Source organism: Pseudophryne corroboree, chromosome 5 (assembly GCF_028390025.1).
Source record: "Pseudophryne corroboree isolate aPseCor3 chromosome 5, aPseCor3.hap2, whole genome shotgun sequence".
Classification (NCBI taxonomy): domain Eukaryota; kingdom Metazoa; phylum Chordata; class Amphibia; order Anura; family Myobatrachidae; genus Pseudophryne; species Pseudophryne corroboree.
This window is the reverse complement of record NC_086448.1, coordinates 765,307,965-765,324,360: the sequence shown is the minus strand read 5'-3', so window position 1 is coordinate 765,324,360 and position 16,396 is coordinate 765,307,965. Positions and strand designations below refer to the sequence as shown.

Sequence of the window (16,396 nt, the reverse complement as noted above, 5' to 3'; positions counted from 1 at the left end):
TCTCTCCGAGCAGTGATCTCCAGTCTGGAGGAAGGGGATTTTACGATGTCGGTGGGCATAAAGGATGCCTACTTACATGTTCCCATTTATCCTCCGCATTAGGCTTACCTGAGGTTTGCAATTCAGGATTGTCATTACCAATTTCAAACGTTGCCGTTTGGTCTATCCACGTCTCCGAGGATTTTCACCAAAGTGATGGCGGAGATGATTGTTCTCCTTCGCAAGCAAGGAGTCACAATTATCCCATACTTGGACGATCTCCTGATAAAGGCGAGATCCAGGGACCAGTTGGTGCGAAACGTTGCACTCTCCCTGACAGTTCTTCAACAACATGGTTGGCTCCTAAACTTGCCAAAATCACAGTTGATTCCGACGACGCGGTTGTCGTTTTTGGGAATGATATTGGACACAGAACTACAGAGAGTTTTTCTTCCAGTGGAAAAGGCTCTGGAACTTCAGAGTCTGGTCAAACAAATTCTGAAACCAGCAAGAGTGTCAATCCATCAATGCATTCGGTTGCTGGGGAAGATGGTTGCAGCCTACGAGGCCATTCAGTTTGGCAGGTTCCATGCCAGAGTGTTCCAGTGGGACCTGTTGGACAAGTGGTCCGGGTCCCACCTACACATGCACCGGAGGATAATCCTGTCTTCCAAGACCAGGATATCACTCCTGTGGTGGCTGCACAGCTCTCACCTCCTAGAGGGGCGCAGGTTCTGGATACAGGACTGGATCCTAGTGACCACGGATGCAAGCCTCCGAGGCTGGGGGGCAGTCACAATGGGAGAAAACTTCCAAGGAAGATGGTCAAGTCAGGAAACTTGTCTCAACATAAATGTTCTGGAGTTAAGGGCCATTTACAACGGCCTTCTGCAAGCGAACATCTTCTCCGAGATCTGCCTGTACTGATCCAGTCGGACAATGTAACAGCAGTAGCGTACATAAACCGCCAGGGCGGAACGAAAAGCAGAGCGGCAATGGCAGAAGCCACAAGGATTTTCCGCTGGGCGGAAAAGCATACAAGCGCTCTGTCAGCGATCTTCATTCCAGGAGTGGACAACTGGGAAGCAGACTTCCTCAGCAGACACGATCTCCATCCAGGAGAGTGGGGCCTCCACCAAGAAGTCTTTGCAGAGGTGACAGGTCATTGGGAGTTCCTCAAGTAGACACAATGGCTTCTCATCTCAACAAGAAGCTTCAGAGATATTGTTCCAGGTCAAGGGACCCTCAAGCAATCGCAGTGAATGCTCTGGTGACACCGTGGGTGTTTCAGTCGGTGTATGTATTCCCTCCACTTCCTCTCATTCCAAAAGTTCTAAAGATCATAAGAAGAACAAAGATCCGGGCGATCCTCATTGTCCCAGACTGACCAAGGAGGGCTTGGTATCCAGATCTTCAGGAATTACTCATAGGAGATCCCTGGCCTCTTCTTCTGCGCGAGGACCTGTTACACCAGGGGCCGTGCGTGTATCAGGACTTACCACGGCTACGTTTGAAGGCGTGGCAGTTGAGCGCAAAATCCTAGCCCGTAAGAGTATTCCCAGTGAAGTCATTCCCACACTTATTCAGGCCAGGAAAGGGGTAACATCTAAACATTACCACCGTATTTGGAGAAAATATGTTTCTTGGTGTGAATCCAAGAAGGCTCCTACGGAAGAGTTTCAGCTAGGACGTTTTCTCCATTTTCTACAAGCAGGTGTGGATGCGGGCCTAAAATTGGGCTCAATTAAGGTACAGATTTCAGCCTTATCAGTTTTCTTTCAGAAACAATTGGCCTCCCTTCCAGAAGTTCAGACTTTCGTGAAAGGCGTGTTGCACATCCAACCTCTATTTGTGCCTCCAGTGGCACCATGGGACCTTAATGTGGTGTTGCAGTTCCTTCAATCACATTGGCTTGAACCTTTACGGAAGGTGGAGTTGAAATTCCTCACTTGGAAAGTGGTCATCCTGTTGGCCTTGGCATCTGCAAGGCGGGTGTCTGAGTTAGCGGCCTTGTCTCACAAGAGCCCTTATTTGATCATCCATGAAGAAAGAGCTGGATTGAGGACACGTCAACAATTTCTACCGAAGGGGGTTTCCTCTTTCCACATGAACCAACCTATTGTGGTGCCTGTGGCTACTGACGCCTTCGCTGAGTCAAAATCTCTGATCTGGTCAGAGCTTTGAAGATTTATGTCGCCAGAACGGCTCAGATTAGGAAAACAGAGGCTCTGTTTGTCCTGTATTCTCCCAACAAGGTTGGGTGTCCTGCTTCCAAGCAGACCATTGCACGCTGGATCTGTAACACGATTCAGCATGCTCATTCCACGGCTGGATTGCCATTACTGGAATCGGTGAAGGCCCATTCTACGAGAAAGGTGGGTTCATCCTGTGCGGCTGCCCGGGGGGTCTCGGCATTGCAACTTTGCCGAGCAGCTACTTGGTCGGGGTCAAACACATTTGCAAAGTTCTACAAGTTTGACACCTTGGCCGATGAGGACCTTAAGTTCGGTCAGTCGGTGCTGCAGAGTCATCCGCACTCTCCCGCCCGTTTTAGAGCTTTGGTATAACCCCATGGTTCTAATGGTGACCCCAGCATCCTCTAGGACGTATGAGAAAATAGCATTTTAATATCTACTGGTAAATCCTTTTCTCTTAGTCCGTAGAGGATGCTGGGCGCCCGTCCCAGTGCGTACTGTTTCTGCAGTTATTAGTTGTAGTTACACACATGTTGTGTTACGTTTATTGTCAGCATGTTGCTGCAATTGTTCATGCCGTTGGCTTGTGTTCTGTTGAATGCCACGTTGTGTGGCATGCTTGAGGTGTGAGCTGGTATGAATCTCACCTTAGTTTAACAATAAATACTTTCCTCGAAATGTCCGTCTCCCTGGGCACAGTTCCTATAACTGGAGTCTGGAGGAGGGGCATAGAGGGAAGAGCCAGTTCACACCCTTTCAAAGTCTTAAAGTGCCTATGTCTCCTGCGGATCCCGTCTATACCCCATGGTTCTAATGGTGACCCCAGCATCCTCTACGGACTAAGAGAAAAGGATTTACCAGTAGGTATTAAAATCCTATTTTTTAATACTTACCCTTGGCGCAGCAGCAGCGCTGCTGAAATCACTGGGAAAATGGCGTGGCACCATTTTCCTGGTGTTTCACGCATGCTCAGCAGGAAAATCTCTGAGAAAATGGCCACGGCACCATTTTCCTGGCAATATGCGCATGAGCTGTAGACTATTTTTTAAAATTTTTAGTTGAATGCATATGCTGAAATAAATGATAAATATGTGATTTGAATTTCCTGATATCTGGACACGAATACCTCTTTTCCACTGCCTCAGTAACTAAGGTTATTGCCGGGTCTACCCGTGTCGACGTTTGGTGTAAAAGGGTTCTTGAAAAAGAACCTGAGTCGAGGCAAGAGAGAAACAAGCGCCTCCTAGTGTAACATAGCAGTAATTACACTTTAATATATAAAATCTGATTTTTAATATATAAAATCTGATCAAGTATGGTTCCATTGCAGACACTTGAATTCAGTAGCCCGTCAGTGCCAGGCCAGTGCATATTGGCATTGTGCATCTGCTGATTGCTTTCATTATGTGTATTGATTTATGCAGATTTCAGATTCAAAATGCGTCACCTTCTGCACAGGCTTAATGAACAACACCTTTAGTTTTAGTGTTGAGTGTCTCAATTTGTTTTATATGCAGTACCCTTTTTCTACCACCAGATGTCATGTTGAAGCAATTGATCAATTGCTAGAATGCCGATTGAAATTAATGGGAAGACTGACATAAATTCCAGGGCTATGCAGCCTGCCTGGGATAATTCCCACTAAAAGAGAGGTCCAGTGAGTGTGGGATAACAGATTGCTGAATGGAACAAAGGATATGCAGGCTGCTATCCAGTCTCTTCTGCCGGTTAATATTTGAGGAGCTAGTCATAGAGATCCGTGATATGCCCAAGTTGTGAGCAGAAATCCAACTGCTGCCTCGGAGATGTTCGTGGGTTGATCTCGGGTCTCTAATTGAGACTGCGGAATAACTGGAATAAGAGTCTGTGCAGTACAACCCACAGTAATTGCATCTATCCCATACTGTGTACCAAACTTTCTATCCTGGTGCTGGTTTCCTCTCTAGCAAATGGACCCCACATCCTTGCTCATGCTATATAAGGGGTTGTCCATTTTTTTTTTTTTAGTTATTCCAAAGTTTTCTGGAAATAGTGGAATAGGAATCTGATGAATGAATGCAATTTAGCAGTGTGTGGTAAGAGTCCACCAAGTGGCCAGTAGTGTTACTACAACCAAACAATTTAATGTTTTTTATGTGCTGTCAGCATAGTGAAGGTGAAACAGTGATGCATGTGGTACCCAGTTAATGCTTGTTGTATCTGTACAGAGTTAAACTGGCTCACAGGGGCACAGGGGAAACCCCTAGTTGACCCAACTGCCTGAGAGTCCACCTCCTCCTCTAGGGATCAGGTTCCAGACAGTGAATTATACATATGTTACATAATACTGCACACGACTATGGTGTATTCTCTACAGTGCATTGCTGTCACTAATCTGGTACATTATCATGCATGTACTAGCAGTATTATATGTGTGTGTGTGTGTGTGTGTGTGTGTGTGTGTGTGTGTGTGTATTTTTTATCAAGATGCCCAAGATATCAGATCTTATGGGTAAAAGTAATAATGGGTGAGTTGCAGGGAGCTGCAGGATTTTGACAATTTAGCTGCTAGATTTAAAGTGAAAATAACGTAACCTGGTTTCGCCTTTTAAAATATTTCTGCTTTAGATCTATCGGCTGAATCGCTGAAATCCCGCTGCTGCCTGCAAGTTATAGGAAATTATGTTACCCCTTAGTATAAGTGGGTTCTTGGCAATCGTTTCACATATGTGCCCCACCAAAAGGAAGGAGAGCACATGGTTTTTATTATATCACAGTGATGTCCTGGATTTCGGCTTGGGAAGTCGCTCTAGTGTAGCTACCCCTACAGTAGCAGCATCCCTACATGTAACTTACAGCCGGGTTTGTGTGGAACAGAGGCGGGGCTTCCCGATGTGGAGTAAGAATTGTTATTGCATTAATGACAGGAGAGAGAGTCGTGGCGTTCGCTGCTGTTGAAGGAATCTTCTTCTCTGGATCGTTTGCTGCTATTTTCTGGCTGAAGAAGAGAGGTCTGATGCCTGGTCTCACCTTCTCCAATGAGCTGATCAGCCGGGATGAGGTAAGGTCACGTCCGCATGTGACATCTTACCCCTGACACATGGAAGTGACTCTAAACATACATTTTTATTTAGGCACTTAAAGGCGACTCTGTAAAAATATTCCTAGAACAAGACTTCACCTTGGTTTATAAATGCACATCCTCCAACATGACCGCTCGTCTCCTGGACTCCCCCCCATAATTTATGATTGCTGTCCTATATTAGGAGCACCCTTCTCATCAATCCCCTAGACCAGCACAGTCATAAATTAGGGGGGGATGTCTGGGAGCAGATCATTGTATACCGGGTGGCAGGGGTCATGTTGGAGGGTCTGTTTATGGTGCTAGTAAATTTTCATGCAGAGCCCGCCAGTCATCTTTAGTATCATGACGTACACCCACTCCATGCTGGGTGCAAAAGACCTGTCATAAACAGTCGTCCCATGCTCCATGCCGTTTGCATGCTCCACACCCATGTCACTCCAACAAGATGGATCCGTTCCGCTAGTCCACACCAGAATTGTCCATTTAATGCAAAGAGAATTCCGCCAAGGAACAGATCAATCCACCTGCACTTCCAATTTGTCTGTGTGCGTATGTATGTCATGGCCCGTGCGTAGGGGGCGATTCAGAACTGATCGCTGGGCTGCTAATTTTGCTGTCCTTCATTCAGATAGTCGCCGCCCCAGGGGAGTGTAAGTTCACCCGTGCAAGTGTGCGTTTGCGTGTGCACGGCGAGCTGCTAAAAATGGCCCTTAGTCAGCGGACAACTGCAAATCCCTTCGCACCTCACTCACCATCGAATGGTTTTTCCACTGTGTGCAGTCTGTGCGCAGCCCAGGACCTACTCCTACAGTGCGATGAGAACAGGCTGATCGGACCGGAGCTGACGTCACACACCCTCCCTGAACACGCTTGAGAACGCCTGCGTTTTCCCTGACACTCCCACAAAATGGTCACTTACCACCCACAAATGGCCTCTTCCTGTCTATCAGCATGCGAATGGCTGTGTGATTGAAATTTTCGTACCAGCCTGTCGCTGTCCGGCGATGCCTGTTGGTGTCTGCCGATGCGCGTGCGCATTGCGGTGCATACGCATGCGCAGTCTATGGATAATTGTCTGCTGTGCAAAAACGCACAGCAACGATCAGGTCTAAATTGAGCCCATAGTCTGCGACTAGATTGCACAAGCCCAGTTTGAGGATATATGCAGGTGCCCACTTGGACTTGCGTACACTTCAGAATGTGACCCATTATGCACTTGCAGTGTGGTAGTGTCACAAGGCATTGTGCGCTGTGATATGTAACCGGCCTGCCCGGCTGTTAGTTCTTCAATAATGCGTTTCAGGGATAATTTCCCCTTCCTTAGAAAATTTGCCACATTGGCTCTGTACAGTTGGCCTAAGCTGTAGAACCTCTGTCATTGCATTATCAGCACAGCGGCCGTTTGATAAAATCCCACCCCCAGTAGGTGAGAGGATCTCCTGCTTGGGTCATCTGATCTGTTGCAGAACCCACAGAATGAGGGGAGAGAAAGTAAGATATTGTTATATTTAATGATCTCTAGCAAATGTTTTCTTGCCACAAATCTCTGATGCAGGGCAATATTTTGACTTAGCTTAGAATCCAGATGAGTTGCTGCAGCAAGAAAAACAGGCATTTTGTTCCCCCCAGCACCGTGAATGATAACAGTAACCAGATTTAAATCCCACACAATATTAGAATTCAGAGATCTCGGTTAAATATACTTGCGCAAATGTATGAATAAGCCGCAAAGCCTCATCAAGGCCTCTCTGTATATTTGGGGTCCCTAGCGCTACAGTATATCTAGGTGCAGGGTGTGGCGCCCCAAAAAATCAGCATAAGCCAGAAAGCCCAGGGCAGCATACCAGTGAAAAAAACTATACTGTTAATAAATTAGTGTTAGGAAGCCGAAGCTATAAAGAAAGTGATACAAAAATTAGATGGAATTAAAATGAAGAAATAGTGTTAGTGGGGTAATGGAGGTGTGGGGTGGGGTGCCCCTGGACTGGCTGAGCTGGATGGCTTCAGTGTGGCATACCCTTACATTCTATTAACGCTTAATTACATCTAATTTTTGTATCACTTTCTTTATAGCTTCGGCTTCCTAAATACTAATTTATTAACATTATAGTTTTTTCACTGGTATGCTGCCCTGGGCTTTCTGGCTTATGCTGATTTTTTGGGGTGCCACACCCTGCACCTAGATATAGCGCTAGGGACCCCAAATATACAGAGAGGCCTTGACGCAGCTTTGGGGCTCATTCATACATTTGCGCAAATATATGTAACCGAGTTCTCTGAATTCTAATATTGTGTGAAATTTAAATCTGGTTACTGTGATCATTCAGGGTGCTGGGGGATACAAAATGCCTGTTTTTCTTGCTTAGAAATACCCTTCCCTTTCAATCACCTGAATGATATCACTAAGCTAATTGAGCATCTGCCACTATATATGCGAGTTAATGCTGCACCAAGTTATATAGACAGGCGCACAAAAATGCTGTAACCCATAGCAACCAATCATGTTTTTTTTTTACATTTCTAAATAGAACGAGAAAACAATTAAACTGTAAGTTTAGCCTATGCTATTTGCATGTCTTAGAAGTTCAGCCTATGTTGTTCACATTTTTAATAGGTACAGTGTATGCTATAGCTAAAATACGTGTCATTGTGGATCTGCAGGGTCTTCACTGTGATTTTGCATGTTTGATGTTTCATTACTTGGTGAACAAACCCACCCAACAGAGAGTCACCGAGATCATCGTCAGCGCGGTGAGAATAGAACAGGTAATGTGTGGTAATCAATATGAAATGTGCTGTTGTGTGAGAGGGAGGTGCAGATTTACAGAATACTCTTGTGTTACCGTGGGAGTCGAACGTCTGCTTAACCCGCCGAGCACCCACTGCGATGTACAGTGGGGATTGAAAGTTTGGGTACCCCAGGCAAAAATTCATTTTAATGTGCAAAAAGAAGCCAAGGAAAGATGGAAAAATCTCCAAAAGGCATCAAATTACAGATTAGACATTCTTATAACATGTCAAAAAAAGTTTGATTTTATTTCCATCATTTACACTTTCAAAAGAACAGAAAACAAAAAATGGCGTCTTCAAAAGTTTGGGCACCCTGCAGAGTTAATACCTTGTACTGCCCCCTTTGGACAGCTGAGACCTGGCAGTGTCATGGATTGTTCTCAATCATCATCTGGAAAGACCAGGTGATGTCAATCTCAAAGGTTTTAAAAGCCCAGACTCATCTGACCTTGCTCCAACAATCAGCACCATGGGTTCCTCTAAGCAGTTGTGTAGAACACTGAAACTGAGAATAGTTGACGCTCACAAAGCAGGAGAAGGCTATAAGAAGATAGCAAAGCGTTATCAGATGCCCATATCCTCTGTTCGGAATGTAATTAAGAAATGGCAGTCATCAGGAACAGTGGAAGTTAAAGCAAGATCTGGAAGACCAAGAAAAATATCAGACAGAACAGCTCGCAGGATTGTGAGAAAAGCAAGTCAAAATCCACGTTTGACTGCACGATCCCTCCAGGAAGATCTGGCAGACACTGGAGTTGTGGTACACTATTCCACTATAAAGAGATACTTGTACAAATATGGTCTTCATGGAAGAGTCATCAGAAGAAAACGTCTTCTACGTCCTCACCACAAAAATCAGCGTTTGAAGTTTGCAAATGAACATATAGACAAGCCTGATGCATTTTGGAATAAAGTTCTGTGGACCGATGAGGTTAAAATCAAACTTTTTGGCCGGAATGAGCAAAGGTACGTTTGGAGAAGGAAGGGCACAGAATTTAATGAAAAGAACCTCTGTCCAACTGTTAAGCATGGGGGTGGATCAATCATGCTTTGGGGTTGTATTGCAGCCAGTGGCACAGGGAACATTTCACGAGTAGAAGGAAAAATGGATTAAATAAGATTCCAGCAAATTTTGGATGCTAACTTGATGCCATCTTTGAAAAAGATGAAGTTAAAGAGAGGCTGGCTTCTACAAATGGATAATGATCCTAAACACACCTCAAAATCCACGGTGTATTACATCAAGAGGCGTAAACTGAAGGTTTTGCCATGGCCTTCCCAATCTCCTGACCTCAACATAATTGAAAATCTATGGATAGACCTTAAAAGAGCAGTGCGTCACAGACAGCCCAGGAATCTCAAAGAACTGGAAGACTTTTGTAAGGAAGAATGGGCGAAGATACCTCAAACAAGAATTGAAAGACTCTTGGCTGGCTACAAAAAGCGTTTACAAGCTGTGATACTTGCCAAAGGGGGCAGTACAAGGTATTAACTCTGCAGGGTGCCCACACTTTTGCAGACGCCATTTTTTGTTTTCTGTTCTTTTGAAAGTGTAAATGATGGAAATAAAATCAAACTTTTTTTTGACATGTTATAAGAATGTCTAATCTGTAATTTGATGCCTTTTGGAGATTTTTCCATCTTTCCTTGGCTTCTTTTTGCACATTAAAATTAATTTTTGCCTGGGGTGTCCAAACTTTCAGTCCCCACTGTATATTACTAATTACATCTCAGGAATGAGAAGAAAGAGCTCTAGTGTGGCAAAATGTGTATAAGGGGTCCTACTGTGTGGTGTATTGTGAATAATGGACATTACTGTGCAGCGTAATGTGTATTGGTACTATCCTGTGGCCACGCTCCTTCCCCGCGAAGTCACGCCCCTTCATCCCTGTTATAAATATGAAGGGGGCACCAATGTTCTTTTTGGCACAGGGCACCAAAATGTCTAGTTATGGCTCTGCCGTAGTTAGACCCAATACTGAGACATGAAGGCAGGACAAGAGACATGGGGGACATTTACTAAGCAGTGATAAGATTGGAGAAGTGAGCCAGTGGAGAACTTGCACATGGCAACCAATCAGCACTGAAGTAACATCTATAATTTGCATACTATAAAATGATACAGAGCTGCTGATTGGTTGATGGGGCAACTTCTCCCCCATAGTACCGTGCACAAATTGTTATCTGCTAATTTGTGCTCCCTCCTCAAATAACACTACATTTATTCATATTCCATGTCTGCCCTTGCGCCACCTCATATATGTACTTGTTCAGAAAGATGAAAGCAGGTAACTGTGCCTATGCTGATATCCACGTGTTTTGCAAATATCAAGCCTCCTCTTTTCTGATTCCTTTTTGTCATACTTAGCAGTGCTCAGCTGTAACCTCTTCTCTGCAAGGGACCTTGGCCCAGATTTATCAAGTCTAGGGGCCAAATGTAATAGAGTGAGAGTTTCAGAAAGTGAGAGATTTGGTAAGGTTTTGCCGTTTTTTTTAAAAGTGGCAATCATTTACTCCTCACATCACTCACACGTGCAGCATTAGCTGCTCCTACTTTAACCCTTTATTTGTATCACTCTTGCGGTTCCCTGGGGTTGTCTGGCTGGGTGGCTCTGGGGTGTCCTGCCCCCCGGACCTGAACCCCCTTAGTTAATGTTAGGGACTTACCCAATGAGAGGATACCTTGGCGCGGTGGGTAAGCTCATAGCCCTGGCCAGGATTATGCTAAATGCCTCTGGTTATTACAGGTCGAGCTAGTGTAAGATAATGCACCTGCACCTCTTTTCCTTTATATACAATCATTTACACAGCAAGATTTTGCTGTGTAAATGATTGCCACTTTAAAAAAAACCTGAAAAACCTTACCAAATCTCTCACTTTCTAAAACTCTCACTCTATTACATTTGGCCCTTGGAGAGTGATAAATAGCATGGTGATAAAGTACCAACCAATCAGCTCCCAACTGTCATTTTTTAAACACAGCCTGTAACATGGCAGTGAGGAGCTGATTGGCTGGTACTTTATCACCGTGCACTTTATCACCATCCAGGGCTTGATAAATTTGGGCCCTTATTCCTTGCAATTAATATGGAATCCAGCATAAAGGACATGTAATGATAAATCACAGACTTACCATCAATAAAAGCAGAGGCAGTTTCAGCCAATGAAACCACCATTATTTCAATGTGTTTAAGATACCCATTGAAACAGCTTGGGTACTGGTCACATAGGGATCTAAATCTCAACCAATGAGGCAAATGCTGTAGTGATCCCCAAACGGCTATTAAAAACAACTTCTTTATGCTGAAGCCACTAAGTGCTGCAAGATTCGTGCCATGGGCCACAAGTGGCGAGCTCGGCAGGACAGAAACAAATAGTCCTTTAGATAGCACGGCCCCAGCATATTTCCTTCCCGAATTATCTTCAATGACCTATTTTCAGAATGAAAACAATTACAATGTGTCTTATGTTTTTTTGGCAAAAGGTAGAACTTCATTTATCCCTAGGTCCAATACATCTGACTGCCTTTATGTGCCCCCTAAACTGGCTCCAGCCACAACAGGGGTAATGGGCCCTGTCCATAACAACTCTCTCCTTTCGTAAAGGTGTTGCGTACAGACCATGAACATAGCGACAAACTCGAAAGTACCTAATATAAAATATAGAAGGAAACTGTTGGAAAATTAAGAATTATTTTTTTTTGTATAATAGGACCATGAACAATTCACTTTCATTTACACTTATATATAAAAACAAGAACCCTACTCCACTATAGGTCCCAGTCAGAGTGGTAATATTTATACTTTGTAACCCGGGGGCTCTGTAACTCAGCCCTTCTCTCTGCGCCTGGTACCATGCAACTCGGCATGCACTGAGCATTGTTTTATGTCTTATATGCTCAGATGAGTGTCTCAGTCGCAACACAATGTGACCAAACCGCTTCATGGGACTGCACTGATTAATTATATATGCAACAGTTGTACATGTGGGTGTGACTTTGTCTGAATCTATGTATGCAGTGCTACGATGCAGCCACCGCTGCTGTTTACTCCTGCCCAGTTCTGCTATGCGGTTAAAGTCGCGGCCCGGTGTCTCTAGTACACTGAGGTGTGGTTCACTTCCGCCAGACGTTTTGCACCACATGGCGTTTTGTGGCCAGCTGTAAAAGGATACATCTGTAAAATGGGTAACATTATTTTCTCTTCATCTAAATGTATGACACCGTCCTACCCAATAAACTATTCATCATTTTTCAATATTTTTGTGTGCAAAATTGCATATCCCCAATATTCTATTTCTATTAACTACTAGTCATTGTAAACACATGTAGGGAACAATAAAATAATTAAGGAAAGTACATGGTTAATGAATCAGTGAATGTGAAGAACACTTGCTGTAATTGGCCCATTGTCTGTCTGTCATCATTGCTATGTCCTTCTCTCCGTTGCAGGAGTTCCTGACAGAAGCTTTACCTGTGAATCTAATAGGGATGAACTGCAGGCTGATGAATACGTATATAGAGTTTGTAGCAGATCGGCTGCTGGCGGAACTGGGGTTTCCAAAGGTAAATGACTGAAGGGGAGGTGTATCTAATCTTGGAGAGAGATAAAGTGGAGCAGTTGCCCAATGGAACCCATCAGCGTCTAACTGTCATTTCAAAGTCTGCTAGATAAATGACGGTTAGTAGCTGATGGACAACTTCTCCACAGCTTGATACATGTACACCTGAAAGAGCAGTATGCTAGGGGTTTATTTACTAAGCCTTGGAGAGAGATAAAGTAGACAGAGATAAAGTACCAGCCAATCAGCTCCTAACTGTTATTTTTGAAACACAGCCAGTGACATGGCAGTTAGGAGCTGGTTGGTTGGTACTTTATCTCCATCCACTTTATCTCTCTCGAGTGGAGAGGTTGCCCACAGCAACCAACCAATCAGCTTTGAGGTAGCATTTGTCAAGTGGACTCTACAAAATGATAGGTAGCAGCTTATTGGTTGCTATGGGCAACTTGTCCACCTCACTCTTTTCACTGCTTGATACATCACACCCCCCCCCCCCCCCCCATCATGTATTCCACCACTGTCTTGATAAATGTAGGAAAGGGACAAATTAACCTGTAATTGCTTAATTGATATCCGCTTCATATAAGTAATTTTAAGATCATGTTTAACGCTATAATGCCGACACTGTTACAGGGCTTTAAATAAAATGACAACAATGTGAGATCATGCTGTCGGCATTGACTGGTGACGTCTTATACATTAACAATTTGTATGTGTGCAGGGTGTGTGGGGCACACGGGCTTCTAGGGAAAGGGGACCCTATGCCGCACACCCTGTGCCAGGTTAGACCACGCTATATGCAGAGCAGAGCAAATACCCCCTCCATATAGTGCCTGCTGTACCTTTGCTATCGTCTGCGCATGCGCGGACCCCCCACATGCTTATACAAAGTACGAGTCCTATGGTACAGGCGCTATTTGCAACTGTTTTTGCACAAATGTGGCTGATTTTGAGCAATGTGCGCGGTTTTTACATCTGCATGAAGCAATATTTTGCTTTTGCCGATTGGTGGAGTTCGGTAATTCAGAGCATCCCTTGCTGAGGGCTGATATGAAAGCCGCTAGTTATACACCCACTTACAAATCTAGATTTATTGCAGGACTGGTTTAAAAAATTCAAGGGGTAGACCAAAGACTCATGTGGGGGAGGACCCGTTTTTCCAGGGGGGCGTACAAAATATTTCTCCCAATTGATGTTCTTTATTTTGATATGAGTCTTGTGCTGTAGTAATTGCAGCGAGGCAGCCTTCCGCCCCTTCCAGATGCACTTTATTTCAGACTGCACATTTCTTGCACTACAACCAACAGAATGCACTGCAACCAATTTGATAAAACATTCAAACACACGTGACCTATATAGCTAAAGCCCCTCACCTGTGATTAAATTAATAAGTAATAAATGAGGCGTCACTATGCAGTATTTTGGAGAAAACATTAGAGTTGTAATGAATGAAGTGGGTGATTGTAAAGTTGTAGTAACTGAGACTTGGCACCCCTTGCTTTGCCGATGGGGGCACAGCTATTTTCATTTTTGCACCACTTCATAACTGAAGGAGACAAGTGCTCATCCTATGGGGGTAATTCCAAGTTGATCGCAGCAGGAAATTTTTTAGCAGTTGGGTAAAACCATGTGCACTGCAGGGGGGGCAGATATAACATTTGCAGAGAGAGTTAGATTTGGGTGGGTTATTTTATTTCTGTGCAGGGTAATACTGGCTGCTTTATTTTTACACTGCAAATTAGATTGCAGATTGAACACACCACACCCAAATCTAACTCTCTCTGCACATGTTATATCTGCCTCCCCTGCAGTGCACATGGTTTTGCCCAGTTGCTAACAGAATTCCTGCTGCGATCAACTTGGAATTACCCCCTATATCTTTAAGGAGGAGTCTTTGGCACCTTCCAGCTACATTTCAGCGGAGTGATGCATTTTAGATGTACCTTGCACAATATAAAAAACAAAATAAAGTGTCACCAGTAGACTTAGTCATCTTTTAGTGCGTGACTTGTCTTTTTAACTAAATAGTTTCCATCATTAAAGGTTGTAAAACCATATAGTAACCTGATGGACCTGTCACCTACACACAGACTGAGGGCTGATAAGTTATTGATGCCACAGGTTCCTAGTGGTGAGATAGTCTGCAATCTCATGGCTATTGATGCGGCAGGTTGCATGGAGGAAATCTTAAAGTGTACTGGTCTTAATGTGTAACCTATATGCCTGTCTGTGTCCATTGTCAATCAAGGTTATGTGCATGTAGATCATTGGCTTCTGTCTTCATTCCAGGTATTTCAAGCCAGAAATCCATTTGATTTTATGGAGAACATTTCTCTAGAAGGGAAAACCAATTTCTTTGAGAAGCGCGTGTCCGAGTACCAGCATTTTGCTGTTATGGCGCAGTCAGCGGATAACGTCTTTACTCTGGATGCAGACTTTTAGTTGGCTGGTGGTGTGACATGTCTGAGAAGATGATATCGTCTCAGGGACAAGTGCAATACAGCATCAAAGCAGCAGTCAGGTCCCTGCAAATTCCTGTCACCGTCATTTCAACGTACACTAATTCCTCAAATGCATCAGTCTTCCCAAACATCAGCAGACACTCCTGATCTTGCCAGCTGTGGTGACTCAATGACGCATCATATTTCCCCCCAAAAAACTCTTTGCTATTGGTCAATACAGTAATTACTGAGACTTCTGGATTCACTGTGGTGTGAACTTTACAATTATTCATTTATTTCTTCAGTGCATTAGTGGACATAGGGGCAGATGTAAGCTTGGAGAGAGATAAAATAGCAGCTAATCAGCTCCCAGCTGCCAAATTACAGGCTGTGCTTGAAAAATGACAGGAGCTGATTGGTTGATAGTTTATCTCTCTCCCGTTTATCTCTCACCAAGCTTTGATAAATCTGCCCCGTAGAACCATTGGGATTAACTCCCACCAGAATAGTTGACAGGAGCACAATAAATGTCACCGCTCCCCTTTACTCCTTCACAACACGCATACATACATACATACATACATACATACATACATACATAAAATCTCTGCAGTATATGCACTTGTATTGTTGACTGATCTCTCTCACTGCTCTGCAGCAGGTTGCCATGGTAATAGGGAGGTGATCCTCCAACGGCAGAGGCGCAATCTGACTGGCCGCAAGGATTGGTTAATTCATACATGGGTGGGGCAAGTGCTGTCACTATATTTCAACTGACTGCAGTGCCAGGTTCCATCACATCTGAGTTGGAGGTGATACTATACTATATTGTAACAGGCCTGTGATGGAAACCAGGTTACTGCTGGACAATTACTTATGCATACCTCCCAACATGACCCTCTCCAGGAGAGACACAATGCTCTGCTTCTGGACTTCCCTCTTAATGTATGATTGCAGACACCTGTGCTGATAAGAAAGGTGTTTCACCACAGGTGATGGCAATCATAAATTAAGAGAAAAGTCCAGAAGCAGATCATTCTGTCCCTCCTGGAAAGGGTCATGTTGGGAGGTATGCTTATGTATTATATATCTGAAAACATAACCTACCTGATTATGGGCCTAATTCAGCAAGGATCGCAAAGCAGCGAAAATCGCAGAAAATGCGGAAAATCGCAAGATCAGCACCATATACCACAAAAACGGAGAAAAAAAATGCAACTTCTGAGACGAAGCAAAAACTGCGTATGCACTACGAAATGTAGGCGTGTAGGGGGCGTACTAAACGGCTGGACTCGCAAAAACGACGGGCTGGGGTGTGTTGTGGGCGTACGCTGATGTTCGGTGGGCGGTGCATACGCAATTTTTAC

General features: G+C 44.1%; 1 protein-coding gene across 1 annotated transcript in view; it reads left to right on the top strand.

The window, feature by feature from the left end:
* RRM2B (ribonucleotide reductase regulatory TP53 inducible subunit M2B) overlaps nucleotides 1-16,037 on the top strand; it is a 36,480-nt gene extending 20,443 nt beyond the window's left edge. The window contains exons 6-9 of the mRNA XM_063924218.1: nucleotides 5,081-5,214; nucleotides 7,900-8,004; nucleotides 12,479-12,592; nucleotides 14,878-16,037. Of these exons, the coding sequence (XP_063780288.1) occupies nucleotides 5,081-5,214; nucleotides 7,900-8,004; nucleotides 12,479-12,592; nucleotides 14,878-15,030 (506 nt within the window). The 3' untranslated portion in view covers nucleotides 15,031-16,037. The remainder of the gene's footprint in view (nucleotides 1-5,080; nucleotides 5,215-7,899; nucleotides 8,005-12,478; nucleotides 12,593-14,877) is intronic.
* The last annotated feature ends 359 nt before the right edge of the window (nucleotides 16,038-16,396 follow it).